Genomic DNA, 18,002 nt, shown 5'->3' with positions numbered 1-18,002 from the left:
TCTCCAACTTTTTCGCAGAATAGGGCTTCCAAGAGTTAGATCTGTTCGCAACTCTGAAGAATGCTCAATGCCAACATTACGCCTCCAGGTACCCCCAGAACCGCTCCAAGGGGAACGGACTCTGGATAACATGGTCAGGGAGATTTGTCTACGCTTTTCCCCCAACTCCCCTTCTCAACAAGATTATGCACAAGATGCACCAGGGACCAATCACGATGATACGGGGGGCCCCCATGTGGGCCTGCCAACCCTGGTTCGCTCATCTGATGGAGATGTCCCGATCTCCTCCAGTCAAACTGCCTTGCCCGCGCTTCACCCATGCCCGCAGACATTGAATTTAGCGGCCTGGCTCTTGAGGTCATATTGTTTGGACACCTGCAACTCCCTCAGAGATGTATGGACATTCTCAGGGAGGCAAGAAAGCCAAACACCAGATACTGCTATTCCAGTAAATGGAAACGGTTTGTCATTTGGTGCAACTCAAAGAGCATTAATCCAATTAACTGCTCTCCCACACACATTGTGTTATACCTAACTCATTTACTTGACTCAGGCCTGGTCTTCAACTCCATAAAGGTAAACCTAGCTGCACTTTCAGCCTACACAACGTTACAACAGAAAGTGTCATAGTGGAAGATACCAGTTATTAAAGCTTCCATGGAGGGAGTGAAAAGAATTCACCCTCCTGTTTCATCCCAGCTCCTGGATGGGCCCTAAACGTGGTGTTGACTAGACTTATGGGGGCTCCTTTCGAGCCCATGCACAAAGCAAGTCTTAAAGACTTCACCCTTAAGATTGCTTTTTAATAGCTATTACTTCCATCAGGAGGGTAAGTGAACTACAAGCGCTCTCGATCTTAGATCCCTTTGTAACAGTTCACAAAGACAAGGTGGTTCTGCGCACTCACCCTAGATTTGCGCCTAAATTAATTTCAAAGTTCCATGTGAACCAGTTAATAGAACTACCAACGTTCTTTCAAAATCCTTCAAACCTGGGAGAAAGAACCCTGCACACACTGGATGTACGCAGAGCTGTTATGTTCTACATGGAAAGAACTCGACCACTTAGAAAGACTAATCCGTTTTTTGTTTCGGTGGCGGCAGGAAGATGAGACGCAGTCTCCAAATCCACTATCTCTAGGTGGATTGTCATATCCATTACACTCTGCTACAATCTTGCTAAGAGAGAACTGCCCTTCAAGCCTAGAGCACATTCCACTCGAGGCACTGGGGCGCCCATAGCATTCATTGCAAATGTTCCTGCTCAAATCTATTTGCAAAGCCGGCAACCTGGAGTTCTGTACACAACCTTTACAAAACACTATTGCCTAGACACTCATTCTAGGTTTGATTCTCAGGTGGAACAGGCAGTACCAAGACATCTTTTCACTACTGTTCCTTCTCACAACCCACCTCCAACTCTAGATACTGCTTGCTAGTCTATGCACAGCATGTGATTCTAAGCAGATTAACAAACATCAGAAGACATGCATTACTTACCATAAAAGCATTTTTAATTTTTTTTTTATATTTGTTTATTTGTAAATCAACACACAGGAGAAATTATACAAATGCATTACATGAAGCTTCTCAAATCGTGCAAACCTAGAGTCCCCTTCTCCCATCCCAAGCGTTCCCCGGCGAGCATAGTTCTCAGGCCTCAATCGGACTGGTCTGGTGGTGGTAGCGGGTCATCCATGGCGTGAAGGGCTCTTGCAATCAGGCCCGGTTTGTGGGTCAGGGCCGGGTAGTTCAGGTCATAGTCCAGTACTGGTGCCCAGATGTCTCGAAATCGGTGAAGCAGTCCCGCTTTGGCCGTCGTGACCCTCTCGGCTATCAAAAATCCCAGAGTTTAACCCAGCAAAGGGCCATCAAGGGTCCGTCATCAGACTTCCAGGTGCGGGCCACCGTGATCTTAGCCGCTAACAAGAACTGGGACACCAGGGCTGCTCTTCTCCCCGACTGCGGGTACGAACCTGGCAGTGGAATCCCTAGGAGGACCTGTTCGGGTGTGAGCGGAATGGTCACCTGGGTGACATCCTTTATGGTAGCTAAGCAAAGGGTCCAGAACTCCTTCACTCGGGGGCAGGTCCACCACATATGGAAGTAGGATCCTGGAAAGCCGCAAAGTCGCCAACAGTGGGGGTCCAATGCCGGTTGGAAGTGATGAAGGCGTAGAGGGGGGGATAGCACCAGCGCAGGAGTAGCTTATGGGCATACTCCCGGTTGATAATGCAGCGGGATGTCATCCGCGTTCTTGTCCATATGTCCACCCACGTTTGGTCCTCAATGGTGTGTCCGAGGTCCGTTTCCCATTGAGACATGTAGGAAGGCCTAAACTGGAGGGGATCCCCCTGCAGCAGTCTATATAGGGCAGAGATCCTTCCCCAGGCCGGTAGGTCATTCACCATCAGCTCTAATGAGGTGAGGGGCCTTGTGGCTGCCGCACGGGTCTCTGCGTGGGAGCACCAGTGCCTAAGTTGGGCGTAGGAATAGCTATCCGTTTCCGCCAACTGGAAAGTCATCTTGCAGCGTTCAAAGGTTAGGGGGGAATCCCCCTCGAAAAGTTGTCCCAGAGTGGTGAGGCCCCCTGCAACCCAGTTTCTAAAGTTTTGGGGGTAGGCCCCGGGGGAAAAGGCTGGGTTGAGGAAGATTGGGGAGAGCGCACTCAGGCCTCCTGGGACACCACGGCGTCTGTGAGCCCACTCCCAAGCCCTTATCGTTTGTTTTGTGGCTGTTAAGGTGCCCTGCCAACTTCGTCGTAGGGCTGTAGGTAGGAACGGGAGGAAACGAAGGGGGAGAGTGGGGCAAGATTGTTCGATTTCCACCCATTTCGGCCGACCTGTAGCAAGCCCCCATGCTTGGAGGTGGGCTAGTTGCGCCACCTTTTGGTATTTACGGAGGTCAGGTACCCCTAGACCTCCCAGTCTCGTGCTGGCCATCATTGTTCTCCGTGGGATGCGTGCTTTCTTTCCCCTCCAGATGAAGTCCACCATCTTTCTTTGGAGCTGCTGTAGGGGGGGAGCGGAATGGTGATCGGGAGGGCGGCACAGGCATAGAGGAAGCGAGGAAGTAAGTTCATCTTGCATGCCGTGATGCGGCCTAGGAGGGAGATCTCTTGTGATTGCCAGCGGGTCAGATCCTTTTCTAGTTCCTCGAAGAGTGACGGGAAGTTAGCCCGATAGACTTTCGTTGGATGTGCAGGCATCTGAACCCCCAGGTAGGGGATCGATTTGGTGCTCCACTGGAAAGGACCTCTCTCCTCCAAGGCCTCTCGTTCAGCCCAGGTCAAACCCATTCCCAGCGCCGCTGACTTTTGAAATTTAATTGCGAATCCTGAGACCACCCCAAAGTTATGGATTTCAGTTAAGGCCTCCCTCATGGAACCCTCAATGTTTGCAATGGTGAGCAGAACATCGTCCGCATAGAGGGCCACTTTATGTTGCGCAGAGCCAGTACTCAGGCCACTGATTCGGGGTTTTTTCCGGACTCGAGCCAACGGCTCCATGGCCAAAGCAAAGAGCAAGGGGGACAGAGGACATCCCTGTCACGTTCCGCACGTGAGGGAGATAGAGTCCGATAGGCGGCCGTTGATTCTCAGCCTAGTCCTAGGGTCCTGGTAGTTCGCAAAGATCCTCTTCAGGAAGGTCGGGCTAAAGCTAAAGGCCTCTAGAGTAAGGCGCAGGTAAGACCAGTCCACCTTGTCGAACGCTTTGGTTGCGTCCAGTGCCAATAAAGCTAGTTGTTGGGAGTCCTGAGTGGCGATCTCAATGAGGTCCAGAGCTCTGCGGATGTTGTCTTTCGTCGACCTGTGGTGAATGAAGCCTGTTTGATCCGGGTTTAAGATGTTCTGAAGGATGGGTGCTAGACGATTGGCCAGGATCTTGGAGTAAATATTGGCATCCAGATTCAGCAAGGCAATGGGTCTGTACGAGCTGATATTGTGGGGGTCCTTTCCAGGCTTGAGGATAAGGCCTGTGATAGATTCCTGCATTGTTGGGGTGACCATTCCAGTAGCCACAAATGAGTTGTAGAGGTGAACCAGGGGGGCCACTAATTGGGGCCGAAAGATTTTGTAGAAGCGGGAGGAGAATCCATCCGGGCCCGGGGCTCTAGATTTTAGGCTCTTAATGGCTGCCTCCACCTCCTTGGTCGTAATCGGCGCTTCAAGGTCTTCCCTGGCTGCCGAGGACAGGTGCGGGAGGGCCGCCTCTTTAATGTATGAACGTTGCTTGGTCGGATCCTTCGGGGCTGCCGTCATTATTTCCAGGTGGTGGGCGGTTCCCAAACATACTTTCTCGTGGTCCGCGTAATGGATCACCCCCTGCGGATCACGGAGGCCCAGAATGGCATTCCTACTCTTCACCTTTGCCAGTTTGTTCACCAAGAGTTTGTTGGCCTTGTTATTGTGGACGTAGTACCATTGCTTGGTTCTGGTTAACAGGTTCGCCGTAGCCTCAGCGTAGTGAGCTTCCAGCTTTTTCCTAGCCATTTGTAGGTTCCTGTAGGATTTGGGGGCCCAGCCCTTCCTTTTGTGAGTAGCCTCTGCTTCACGCACCTCAGCCTCTAGGACTGCTCGAGTCGCCTGCTTTCTTTTATGGAATGCGGCACCTTGGGCGATCAGCTCTCCTCTAAGGACCGCTTTTATGGCATCCCAGGTGTTGGCCGGGGAAGTGTCCTCGTCCCGGTTTTCGGCGAAAAAATTCTTGATGGAGCTGGCGATTGAGTCTCTCACAGCCATGTCCCCCAGAATAGGGTCATATAAGCACCACCGGCGGCGTGGAGGGGGCTCCGGGTCATGGGACCGCAAGGTCAATGTAACTGGGTCATGATCCGGGGGCCAATTACCACATCATCAGTGAAAGTCAGGATCTGTGGGGAGGTCAAGATCAGGTCGATTCTAGAGAAAGTACGGTGCACGTATGAGTAGAAGGTGAAGTCCCTTTCATCCGGGGACAGTACCCTCCAAGACTCTACAATGTTCAGCGTGTGAAATAGATGGAGCAGGCCAGTGGCCAACTTCAGGTCTCTGGGTGTTGGGGGGTGGGACCTGTCCTTGAGGGGGTCCGGGGCCCTGTTAAAGTCTCCTCCCATGACGACATGCCCCTCAATGAAAGGGAGGAGGGTGTCCTGTAGGTCCTGGTAGAAGCCCTCCTGGTATTCGTTCGGAGCGTACACCGAGATAAGGGTATAGAGCTGGCCATGTATGGTGCATTTGATTGCAATGAAGCGACCCTCTTGGCATCGACATGTGTCGAGGATCTGGGGCTTCAGGTCTTTTGCGTATAGAATGGCGGTGCCTCCCTTCTTGGTTCCATTAGAGGCGAGGAATTGTAGCGGAAAGAGTCTGCTTCGCAGGCGAGGAAAGTCCACCGGAATCAAATGCGTCTCTTGCAAGAAGGCAATCGAGATTCCCATCGTCCTGTAGCCTCTGTAGAATAGATTTCCTCTTCGGGGGGGGGGGGGGGGGAGTTCAGGCCCCTAACATTCAAGGTGGTTAACTTAAGTTTCAAATGCGAAGATTGGTCCGGAAGATCCACTTGCTGAGGGGAGGGGTGTCGTGGGGGAGTCAGGTCAGCCATGGACGTGAGAGCGTATTCTTTATGGGGTCTCCTGTGGTTGAGGGTTTTTTAACTGGTCTAACTGGCCTCCAATGGGATGAATTCACATTCACGAGTGACCCCCAACGGGGGGTCCAAATTGCGGTCAGGGGGGTCCCTGAGCGCCAAGGCTGTCACCTGACAACGCCAACATGGTTGAAGGCGTCTCCAAGGGTCAAGGGATGGCATCCACCTTGGAGGGGGTTATGGACCGCATGGGGTCCGCGGCTAGATGTAAAGGCTTCAGGCGTTTCCAGTACCATGTGTCTGGTGTAGGCATTATAGTGCTTAATTTAGGTTTGCGGTTCCTCTGCACCCTGGACCATGTGGTCCGTTTCGGCTTTGGGGAGGTCGTGTCTAAAGCTGGGCTTGTCCGACTCAGAGCGGAGGGGTCTGAAGACCCAGGGGAGTCCGGACGAAGAATTGATGCTGCATCGTCCAGGTGGCTGATGGTGCGCGGGGTGCCCTTGTACGAGAATTGTAGAGCCGTGGGGAAAAGCCATCGACAACGGATCTGCTGATCCCGGAGCAAAAGCGATAAAGGCCAGAGCATCCTGCGCTTCTGAAGAGTCAGCGGGGAGAGGTCCTGGAAAATCTGTATCGGGATTCCCTGGAATCGGAGTTCATCCTTTCAGCGGCCAATAGCTGCTATGGCCTCCTTGGTGGTGTAGAAGTGGACCCTAGTGATCACATCGGGGGGGAGGGTCCGTGTCGATACCCCGGCGAGGGCTCAGCCTGTGGGTCCGATCCAGTAGGAGTTGGGTCTCCTCCAAGTCTGGCAGGAGAGACTGAAAGAAAGTGCTGACATATTCAGGGAGCTCTCGATCGGGAATTGAAGCGGGCACCCCGCAGAGGCATAGGTTGTTGCGGCTTGAGCGATTTTCCAAGTCCTCCTGCTTATGTTCAAGGATTTCGGTTCTCGCCACCAGCGACTGGACGGCGTGTTGAATTTCCGTTAGCGAGGTGGAGTGGTCCGTAGTTAAGTCCTCGACCTCCCCGACCCTCTGTTCTATGCCGGTGACTCTTTGTTCCGTCTGTTCCAGTTTGGCGGTGAGTTCCGTCATGCAGGCTCTAAATTCCGATTAAATATCGCTCATGAAGTCTTGGAGGTCCTCCTTGGTCGCAAGTGTCCCCCCGCCGTCGGCCGTCTTCTGGGGAGTAAGTTTGGGGGGGTCTGCTTTCTTACTCTTCTCCGAGGCTTGCAGCATGGTAGATATGTCGGTCGATTTTGAGAGCTTTAGTGCTTTGGTCATGGCTCCGAGGCGAGGGGACGTCGCCCGAGGGTGAGTCTCGTGTCTACGTTCCACGGAAAGCAAAAGAAGGCAGCCAAATAGATGTATGGGATGGGTGGGGACCGGGTGTCCCAGGCGGTGGAGCGGACAGGTTGAGCTTTCAGAGTCTCACGAAGTGGCACAGTTCCAGTAAGATGGGCGGCCGCCCAGGAAGATGGCAAGGCGACATGGGCAGGGGCGCCCCAGGAAGTCAAAGGGGGTGGCACGTTACGTATGGGGTCAGGGCTAGTGGGCTCGAGGGTCCTCTGACCGGTGGGGACTGGGGGAAATAGTAGGCTCCTGGGGGGGGTGTTGCAGTGGGCCCCAGAGCGACCCCGGGAGAGGTTGGGAGCAGGTATGCTGAGGGGCCGCCAATCTCACCTGGGCGATGTGCGTGGCCCTCACACGAGCCGGGGTCACGCTGTAGCTGCAAGGCCTCATGTGGTAGCCGAGGGAGGCAGGGCCTCACCCCCGGGAGCAGCAGGCAGAAGGCGGGCAGGGGCGCCCCAGGAATCGAAGAGGGCGCCGATGTAGCAAGGGTCCCGCCGAAATAACAGGGGCACCAGCGGGGCCGCCGCTGGAGGCGGGCGGTGGGTAAGCCTCCAGCTCCGAAATCAGTCCAAGGCCCGCGGGGGCGCAGCCGCTGGTGGTGTAGCAACTGGCAGGAAGTCGCCGGAGCTCCAGCAGCTCAAGGATCAGGCCCAGGGGTGGGGGGGAGGCGTCCCGCTACGGGGTGTCGGGTGGTGCAGGCCTCATACGTGGGCCCCCACTATCAGATGCGGCTCAGGGCTGATGATGGGTCCCAGCCGCCAACTTGGGAGGAGTCGCAGAGATGCGGCCGCCATTTTGGGCCGTAGTACGGGTGTGGGCGTCCGAGCTCCCCGTCGTGTTTTCACCTTTGGCGAGAGCGGTATGCCCTCAAAACGCTGTCATCTGTAGGCCGGGACCTCAGCAGCTCCATAAAAGCATTTCTAATGCTTGTATTTGCTTAGATGCACATGCGCCCACCCTTCCTCCCCGCTTGGATGGAAGGAACATAAACGTCTTAGCACTTTCTCTCTCTCTTTTCTGCACTCACAATAGTCACAAGGCTCCCTCTTGGCAGAAGAAATACAATCGCAGGGACCTCGACGCGTGAGGGATTTTGGGTACACTACACGTCACATAGGGATAGTGTGACAGGCATGCCCATGTCGACGTCCCCTTTTGATTTTCGAAAGACAAGATGCAATACTTTGCGGTTTCCACTGGATGTTGGACCATATGCACAGCATGTGAATCTAAGCAGATACAACCATCAAAAATGCTTTTACAGTAAGTAATACATGTCATTAGAGCTTTGTTGATGGTGTCATAACAAATGAATCCTAAGGATGACAAAATTGTATTTCCGGTCAGGGAGCAATAATAAGCAACAGGAAATACCTATATTTGTGTTACACTCTATTGTATACATACCATTGAATCGACCAACCCATCACTGTTTATAAAAGATCAATTGTTTTATTTCGGAAATAAAATCAATGGAAACAATAAAACAACATTAAATTCATCCGTTCATCAAAACTATATATACAATTATATTATAAATACAATAATGCAAATGCAAAGCAAATGTGTAGTGCTTTTAATGGTCAGGTCATCATATAAGAAGGTAAAGCCCAATTCCAGATTTGAGGGAGACCGTGGCAAGCCAAGTTATTTCTTTATAGCCATTCTCCACAATTTGTAAGATTCCTGCATCTGAAAATCCACACATGGCGCTGTCATTGGCACCTGCACGGTCTTTGCCTTTATACTCAAGGTCTGAGGTTGAATCTTGCACATCTTTGTAAATTGAGCAACCCCACCCAGTGCTTGCTTCAACCCATTAGCTTGCTTACTAATGTGACATCCTCCTGATAATCGTGAGGAAAAACATATGAGTCAAACTTCCAGATTAATGGTATTGCGTTGTTGTTAATACTCTTCATTGGGACCTGGAGTCTGTGGTTACCTAAATGGCAAAACATGACTGAGGACATATCCACATTGACTTGTAGTTCAATATTGTTCATAAAGACAGTATATGCTTAGTAAAGCATGTGGCATGCAGGCAAGTAATGCTCTGTCATCATAATGCTATAGGTTCGGATAAATCGGTTCGCATTTTAGGTACAATTAATGGGCGGCTATCATATACAAGTTCAAAGCTAGCTCACACTTAACCACGCCAGGGCGAAACCCCAGTTTGATATCAGATTAAATACAGTTTGTCATTACACATTGCTCTAGTTTTGTAAAGAGGGTACACCCAACATTTTTTTTAAGTGAGTCCAATAATGGCGAATGGTGGACTATCCCTGCCCCCTTTTTATATATAAGGGATGGCTTAAAGCCCATTTACAGGATTTCGGAATCAATATAAAAGAATTGCAAAACCTTTGTTCTGATATACAATATGTGTTTGTATTTTAATGCTTACAGCCTTGATTTTGTGGATGGCAGGTGGGCAAAACGTTAACCATGTGTAGTGGTGTACACCTCTCACTTTTATTCTATTTGTTTGTGTTTAGCAATGTTATCAACAAAGAAAACATCCCGTCTATGTTCGAAGGACTTGAAGACTGTATTCTGACTGCGCAGGAAGCAGAGAATTTGCAGGAGAATATCTCTGGTTACATAGATGAGAGGATCAAACCAAAGCGTCAGAAATCCAGTACAAAACTCTCTGAGCTGATTGACAATCAGGATAGCCTATTGGTAAGTAGAAGGACAACATTTCATGCTATCATCTATTATGGACAAACGTTTCAATGCTCTCTCCGCCTCTGTAGTCTGAGTGGCGTATGGTTAAGCGGCTATGTGTCATGACCCATAGAACTTGCCCTTTCTGGGCTTCCTGGTCCTTATCGCGACAGGGCTTGTATTCTCTGTTACTCCCAACATGGCCGCGCCAAGCGACTTGCCTCGCACCAGCCTTCACGTCGCACACGGCACGTTCTATAAATTGGTCACGCCCCCGCGCGTCTCAACGCTATCATTAGGTAGTGACCTGACGTGTGTGTGCTGTTCGGCAAATCCACTATTCCTAGTTCCTGGTTCCTTCTGCCTTCCTTTCACCCCTTCCTTCTAATCTGCTCCCGGAATCCTCATTCCTAGCGACCGCTACCCTTTTTCCTGGACATCCTGGAACAGCGGCCTCCCTGGAACTCTGAACGCGCTCTGCAACCTGACGAGACTCGACCGAGCCTATACAAGACCCAATCCGTCCGTCCACAAGAGGAATCCTCCCACGGAACAGAGCAAGAAGCGATCCCAGGTGAGACAGGGGGAGATTTACGACACTATTAAAGCCAGTTTTCGTCAGCTCTGATGAAAGGTTCTCCATCCAGTCCTTGAGCTGCAACCCACACACATGACTGGATCACTATCAATGTGCCATTTTCAAATTGCAGACCACAGAAGCAGTGGGCAGTCTTTGAAGAGGGATTTAACAAATGTCCCTACCTGGGGCCCATTCGGCCTAGTCTTGGGTGCATCATGTTACCTTTCTTGAAATATATCCATTTACAATGGGCTTTACTGACTTCTCTGCAGCTATGGCATTTGAATTGATCAACATTTTTGATTTGTAGGGCTCAGTGCCTATATACATTAAATTATCACCTGGTAAATCTATTATGCAGTGCTTCATCCTAAAAACTAGGGGATAACATGCCCTTTGTATTTGTTCACATATAGCTCAAATGTATCTGAATCTTTTAACCTTGCAGTCCTTGTCATCCCAAAAATTTTAAACTGATCACAACTAATGTACATCAGGGATGCAAATTACTTTTGGGAGTACAAAGGGAGTAGTCCCTTTGTAACAGAGTAATGAGCATCCAAAGGTATGATTAACCATTAGTGCTTCTGTGGCCATTACCCACCTCCCCCCAAAAAATAATAAAGTATGTTCAATTCTACGGAAATTTAAACATGTTGGGAAATTGAAAGATTTGGCATATGTGCTTGCCAAACGAAGGATCGCCATGGGGTGGAAGAAGTGTCACAAGCCACGGGTGGAGGTATGGTGGAAAGAATTACAGAAATGGGCAGAGGTATGGCAGGAGACGAACAGCATGGTGGAGAAGAAGAAGTGGGCTCCCTGATGGCATGGAAATCATTGATAGCGGAAATGTTTGAAGTAGTATCGGATCCAACAGAATCCAAGGGCATCGAGACTGTGCCACACGAAGCAGATACTGAATGTGAAGAGTAAACAGGCTCATAAGGGGGGGTGGGATTGGGAGAGCAGTGACTAAAAACTAAATGTGTTTAATGGAACTGTCATAAATTGCACTGCAAGTTTGGTTTGTATTGTTGTTTGGTTTGAATAAAATTAATAAAGAAATTAAAAAAACAAGTATGTTCAATTCTAAATCATCAATAATGTCAAAACAAATTACAGGGTGCAAAACGTTAAGCATTTCCAGTTGTCATGCTTTCTTTCTTTGATTTTGGTTTTCCATCTGCACTAGTAACATGACAACCAAGTAAAATCCTGCTAGCCAAATACTTGAGCAAGCTTGCCAACCTAAAAAAAAACCCATGACGTTGCATCGGCCCTCTGAAAAAAGAATTACGCTGTCCACCCACATGCGTCCTTTACTTGTGCCCTGAAAAGCAGCCACACTTGGGGGCAAATAACTGCACCAGTGTCGAGGCAAACTTTCTTGCCACTTTGTGAACACATACTCATAGCTTACTTGCCCTCTCATCATTCCCCTCCTCACCCCCATGTCTGGCTTTCAACAATAATAAAGATAACCTGAAAAGTACACTTCTGATGCTTGTGAATCTACATAGAATCACATGCTGTGCATATGGTCCAACATCTAGTGGTAACTGCAGAGTATTTCATCTTGTCTTTCGAGGATCGAAAGGGAACGTCGACATGGGTGTGCCTGTAACACTGTCCCTAACGTGACGTGTAGTGTACCCAAAATCTATCACGCGTTGAGGTCCCTCAGGTTGTTTTTTCTGCCCAGCTAGCTGGTCGCCTTATGCATAGCTCTTACAGATTGCAAAATTATATTCTTTCCCGACCTCCGGTCGTTTATATATTATTCGTCCTCTCTTTGATAATTACTTCTCAATATCCGCCGAAAACAGCTGAAGAGCAGACTTCAATGGCGGGAGCTCCGGTCGACGCTGTCGACCGCATGGCCTGGCCTTCAGGCCGACCAATACAGTAGGGAGAGTGAGGTCTGGGGTTCTCTTTCTTTCTCAAGAATGTTTTTCCTTCTCCCCTCTCTTTGCTCCCTTTGTTTTGCCGTCGCTTTAATACACCTGAGCTATGATCAGGACACCATTTAAATTTTGCCCTTCCTGTAAGGGCAAGTACCCCTGGAAGGACACGCACCAGAGGTGCAATAAGTGTCTCCCTCGCGATCACCACGAGGCGTCCTGTCGATCTTGTCAGCTCTCGTCCTAAGATGATCAAGGAGCGTCGAGTTAAGCAGTGGGCGGCCTACGTCATTATGCAGGCTGAGGATAGCTCCCCCATCGCCGCAAGCGCAGAGAGTGATGAGGAGGCAACCGCTAATCACAAAACCAAGCACACAACCCCCAGTACCGCCTCGACTGAACCGTCAAGATGGTCGAAGGCGCTAACAGGTACGCCAAGCTCCTCGACGGCACCCACCGATCCGCACGGTTGGCAGCCCATCCTGCAACTGCGTAAGTGGCATGCGTCCAGGCACTCTACAGACAAGGGCGCCAACACCAAAAGTCATAGGGCCGACGAGACCCCCTCCTAAGAGCAAGCCGACGCATAAGGTTCCGGCTCTGTCGAAATCTACTGTGAATCCGCTTGAACAGCCTAAACCCCTTCCAGAGATGCCAAACATCCGCGAGAGACTCGCAAAGATTGTTTCAGCAGCCAGTAAATCCAAGGACAAGTCGAAAGATACGTCCACACGCCGGGCGACACAGGATGACTATTCTGAGAGTCCCCAGCCCTTATGCAAAACCCTATCAGAAAAATATCTGCGTTCTAGGCCCTTAGATCCCCAGGAAGAGTCCATTCCCCCTCTGGACCCCTCTGGCTCCTCTTTGTGGACCAGGGACACATTTGAAGACTATGAATATGCTTGCAAAATGTGTAGACTTCTCTAAGAGGTTCACGCCTAAAAGGCCTAGTAAAGAAGACCTTTACCCCTCAGTAGCCAAAATCCAGAGAATCTCTGGCCCACTTTATGAAGAGGTCTTTGATATGACAGATCAGGAGGAGGTTCCTCGTGACCCCTATTTGCAGAAGGATGATCCCTTTGAGGATCCCACTGTTCAGGCCCCGTATTGGTGGGATGAGCCCCCGGTGGACAACCCACCATGGCTGTCAACTACTCATACCACGGATCCTGACGCCATGGCTCCTCCCCCGTCCCCACCTCTGTATCAGGCATCTCCTATAGATGACCATATGGCGTCAAACACCATTCTGAAAAAAGCAGCAGAACATTTCCAAATAGCCATGCAAGAGGCGGTGCAAGACTCAGATTTCGTGGAGGATATTTTAAAGGAGAAGCCTCCTGCCAGCCAGGCTATGCCTTTACTTAACTCCATTAAAAAGCGCATCATCCCTTCCTTACTAACACTTTCACAAACCAGGGCTGTGAACCCTCAGTGGAGAAACTTTTTTGCCCCTCCCCCACTGACCCTCTCTACATTCAGGTTCATGCCACCCCGGATTCTCTCGTGGTCACTACAACAAGGAAGAGTGCTGGGGTGCCCTTGTCCACAGATGAGGCACCGCCGGACAAGGAATGTAAAAAAATGGTATGCCCTAGGGAAGAGAATCGCTACTGCTGCAGCAAATTCCACCTGCATTGCCAACAATACCACGCTGTTGGCAAGCTACTTTGATGTACAATGGAACCTGCTACAGGAGGGCCTGCAAGAGGTCCCCGAACCAGTGCATTCTCGCCTGCTTACAATTGTATCAGAAGGCAAGCAAGTAAACCATAACATCCTTAAAAACAGCTTAGATGCTGCAGAGACAACAGAGTACCCTTTTAAAACGACATGCCTGGTTGAAGAACTCAGGGTTTAAACCGGAGACACAAGCGTCTCTCATCAACAAACCAGTGGAGGACTTTAACCTGTTTGGCAAGGCTGAAGATGAAGCGCTTGAAACTGCCAAGAAAGAACACAAGACTTTGAAATCTTTGAATCAAATCACTCAAAGGCCCTTTTACCAGAGAGGGGGAAGTTCTCGCGGACTGTCCTATTCTCGCTCCCCACATACCCAACATGGTACAGGCAACAATTTGTCCTCAGGACAAGGGTCTGCTGCTTCAAATCAGTATCCCCCTACAGGACAACACCGTGGCAAAGAAAGGGGTCGCCATGCCACCCCCAGAGGCTCCCGACCTCCAGTCAGAAATTACTCTCAGATCCGGCTCCCCTCCCATGGCTCCCCCTCCATGGGACGTATAACATGTTTCGTACACGCATTGGAGGGATAACCACAGACCAGTGGGTGCTCAAGAACGTCACCTACGGTTATTGCATAGAGTTCAGCCGGCCATCTCGATTCAGACCACCGTAGTCCAGACGTCTAACACCGGAACACCTCAGAATCCTGCTGCAAAATGTTGAGATCCTGCAGGAAAAAGGCGTGATCAAGAGTCGTCCCTGTTCTACAGGTAAACAGGATTATTTATTCAGTGTACTTCTTTGGACCCAACAAGGATCTCACCATGCGCCCTGTGCTAGACTTGCGTCCAGTGAACAAATTCATCAAACCACAAAAGTTCTGAATGGTAACATTGCAAGAAGTTATCCCTCTACTAACACAGGGATTACATGGCAACGTTGGACATGAAAGATACATACTTTCATATTTCAATGTTGCCGGCACATAGGAAATACTTAAGGTTCATGATAGAAGACAAACACTATCAATTCAAGGTTCTTCCCTTCGGCATAGCCTCAGCACCAAGAGTATTCACAAAGGGGCTGGCAGTTGCAGCAGCTCACCTGTGCAGGCAATCCATTCCAGTATATCTGTACCTCGACGACTGGCTAATAACGGGATTCCTACAGAAAATGCATTTCAAACACCCAACAGACTATAGACCTACTCTTCAGTCTGGAATTCTCCATAAACGAGGAAAAGTCGAGCCTAACCCCCAGCCAAGTCAAACAGTTTCTCGGGGCCCTAATTCGGACATAAGAGGCCTCGTCTTCCCCTCCAACAAGAGGGTCCAAAACATGCTGTTTCAGATCCCTCAATATGTAGCCAGTCCAGAGGTGACGGTACGCAAGGCCATGCGACTGTTAGGGATGATGGCATCCTGCATTTATTTAGTCCCTCATGCACGTTTGCTGATGCGCCCCATGCAAGAGTGCCTCAACAGCCAGTGGTGTCAGGCCAGCGGACAATGGGACGATCTAGTGGTTGTCTCAGCAGCCCTCATTCTCTCTCTGTAGTGGTGGATGAGGGAAAACCTCTTGAAGGGGAAACCCTTCACCACCCCTGCAGTAGAAGCCACTCTCACGACGGATGCATCTCTCACAGGGTTGGGGGGGCTCACCTCCTTCAGCAGACGGCGCACAGCGTTTGGTCCCCAGCAGTAGCATCCAACCACATAAACCTGTTGGAGCTGTTAGTGGTGTTCAAAGTTCTGAAGGCTTTTCAGACACAGTTGCAGCGAAAGACAGTACTGGTCTTCACGGACAGCACCACAAGTCTACAAGGCCTTCTGGGGCCTGGGGCCGAAATACCTTCAACTCTCTCTTCCTAAATATCTTCCTTCTCGAGCTCTTCGCTCATCCGCCTCCAACTCCCTCAGGGTCAGCCGCTTCTCCAAGCAACGAGTTGGGGGTAGATCTCTCTGCGCGGCAGGGGCCTCCCTCTGGAACAGCCTTCCTGCCTCCCTGAAACTTGAGGAGAACCATCTGCAGTTCCGGAAGCACCTCAAAACCTTCCTCTTTGCTTCTGCTTTCTCTCCCCCTCTCCCCTGCTAAATTCCTGATTGAAACCGCACTGAAAACGCACCGGGCCACTCTCACTGATCTCGGTCCCTGGCCCAGCCACCTGCCCCCAGCACTGGCTCCCTGGCAACCACTGCACCGCTGGACTGTCTCTGTATCCCTACAGCCCCCTCTGAGCACTTGTTCTGCACTTACCTTGCACTTACCACCAGCTGGCCCCTTATTATATATCTTATTATTCCACTATCCCATGTACTGCACTTTCTCCTCTCTCTTGCCCCTAGCACTTTTCCTTTCCCCCCTTTCCATGCACTTGCGCGGTCTGAATGACACCTGGCCTAGTAGGATCGTTGTCTGTTTTCCCTATGGCCCCCCTCCCTGCCTTGAAACACTTGTGTATAGGCACGTTATAAATGTCATATCATATCATAAATGCCATATCATATCACCACGGTCATGTACTACCTGAACAAGCAAGGGGGCACTCACTCTCCAGGGCTACCCAAACTGTCCCAAAACATTTGGAAGTGGGCTCTCAAACACAAGATGTTCCTGCTGTCTCTTTGATATCAAGGAGGAAACCCAGTAGAACACTGTTCAACACAAGGTTCGCAGTGTCTACTCTGTCTAAATCCGGGTGGATGTATGTCAAAATATAAGCTTGCGACCGAGCTAGAAATACAGGTTCTCCAGCATGGGGTCTGGCATGGATTCACATGCTCATGAATATTCCCCGTCGTCAGGCCGGGAATCCTCGGTATAGAAAAAAATCAGTATCAGTTTCGTTTCTGATCTGTCTTTCTTAGTAGTACCCAAATCACTGGTCTCTGGGTCATACTGCCCCCAGCCAATGACTGCCCTCTCCCTAAGCCCCGCCTCCGACAGCCATCCTCAGATTTTTACCGCACGTTCAAGTGTTGGGAGTCCTCGTGCTGTAGCTCTCGAGCTTTTACTGCGTTTTCGTGCTTTTTCAGGAGATTTTTCTCATTTTTCGGTTAAATAGAGCCTCAAGCTCCACCGTTTCTACATCCGATCAACGGGGATCCATTTCGGAGTTTTCTATGCCCCTCAAGGGTGAAGATTTCGTCGAGTTACGCTTTTGGAGGATTCCAGAAGTTCCGAGGCCTACCCCGAACATGGCCCAGGACAAAGGAAGCTTGACGCCCGGGAAGCTGTTCAGGACCTGCCCTGGATGCCAGCTTCAGAATGTTTTCAAGGAGGACGAGCATTCGTTATGCCTCTACTGTCTCCATGAGGACAAGACGCACAAGGAGAAGGACTGTGTGTTTTGTGGGAACATGTCAGAGCAGACCATGAAGGATCGCCACCTCCGTCTCGCCAACTGGCTGGAAGGGAAGAGCCCGTCAGGCGAGAAGAAGAAAAAGAAGTCCGAGCGGTCTTCTAAGTCCTGTGAGGGCGCCCCGGCGACGGGGGCCCAACAAAAGGCTAAGCATCGCGAGTCCGCGGGCACAGGGAGCGCCGAACGGTCGGGCTCCTTGGCTGCCAGGCAGGGCGCATCCTCCCCGGCGCCATCAACCACGAGCCAACGTTCTGGCTCGGGTAAAAGGAAGTCCGAGAACCCGGCGAAGCTTCTGGAGAGGCCCCGGTCGATCTCGAAGATTCCGGCAGAGGGGGAGCGAGGCTCGGACCCTCCCTCCAATGTGAAGGCCCCAGGCGTCCAGAAGGGGACTATGGCCTTAATTCACGCTGCTAAGACCTCGATTGAGGATGTTGCCGCGGCCCTGGCTCAGCCTGTGGAGGCTACACCAGTGGAGATGCCCTCAGGACCCAGAGTCTCCCTGCCACCGCGGAGGGAGTCGTCCTTCAGGCCCATTGAGAAGACCCCCACGAAGTCCCCGTTGGAAAAGGTGGGGGAGGGGCTGGTGGCCATCATGGATACGGACACGACCTCTGAAGAAGAGCTCATCGAAGTCGTGGAAGAGGCCCAGCCCATCGGGAGGGATCCCGACGACGAGAGCGACGGTGTCGCCGACAAGGCTCCTCAAGAGCCCTCGCGCCCGTCGTTTCCGGCGCCGCAGGACACCTCGGCGGCCATTTTGTCAGCGGTTCAGTCCTTAAGCTCGGAGATAAGGACAAGGTTGTCCCTTCCCCCGACGGAGGTCCCTGAGCCAGACCCGACGGGGGAACCGGAGCCAGGACCTTCGGAGAGT

At 50.9% G+C, this 18,002-nt stretch overlaps 1 protein-coding gene across 7 annotated transcripts in view; it reads left to right on the top strand.

Annotated features, from left to right (window-relative positions):
• The window catches only part of FAM13A (family with sequence similarity 13 member A), a 2,868,510-nt gene that overhangs the window by 1,871,539 nt on the left and 978,969 nt on the right, over positions 1 to 18,002 (top strand). For all 7 annotated transcript variants that reach the window (XM_069630746.1, XM_069630744.1, XM_069630745.1 and 4 more), the window contains one exon: positions 9,426 to 9,612. In XM_069630746.1, the coding sequence (XP_069486847.1) occupies positions 9,426 to 9,612 (187 nt within the window). The remainder of the gene's footprint in view (positions 1 to 9,425; positions 9,613 to 18,002) is intronic.

This window comes from Ambystoma mexicanum, chromosome 6q (assembly GCF_040938575.1).
Source record: "Ambystoma mexicanum isolate Mex_15411 chromosome 6q, UKY_AmexF1_1, whole genome shotgun sequence".
NCBI classification, from domain to species: Eukaryota; Metazoa; Chordata; class Amphibia; order Caudata; family Ambystomatidae; genus Ambystoma; species Ambystoma mexicanum.
This window is presented reverse-complemented; position numbering and strand designations above follow the sequence as displayed.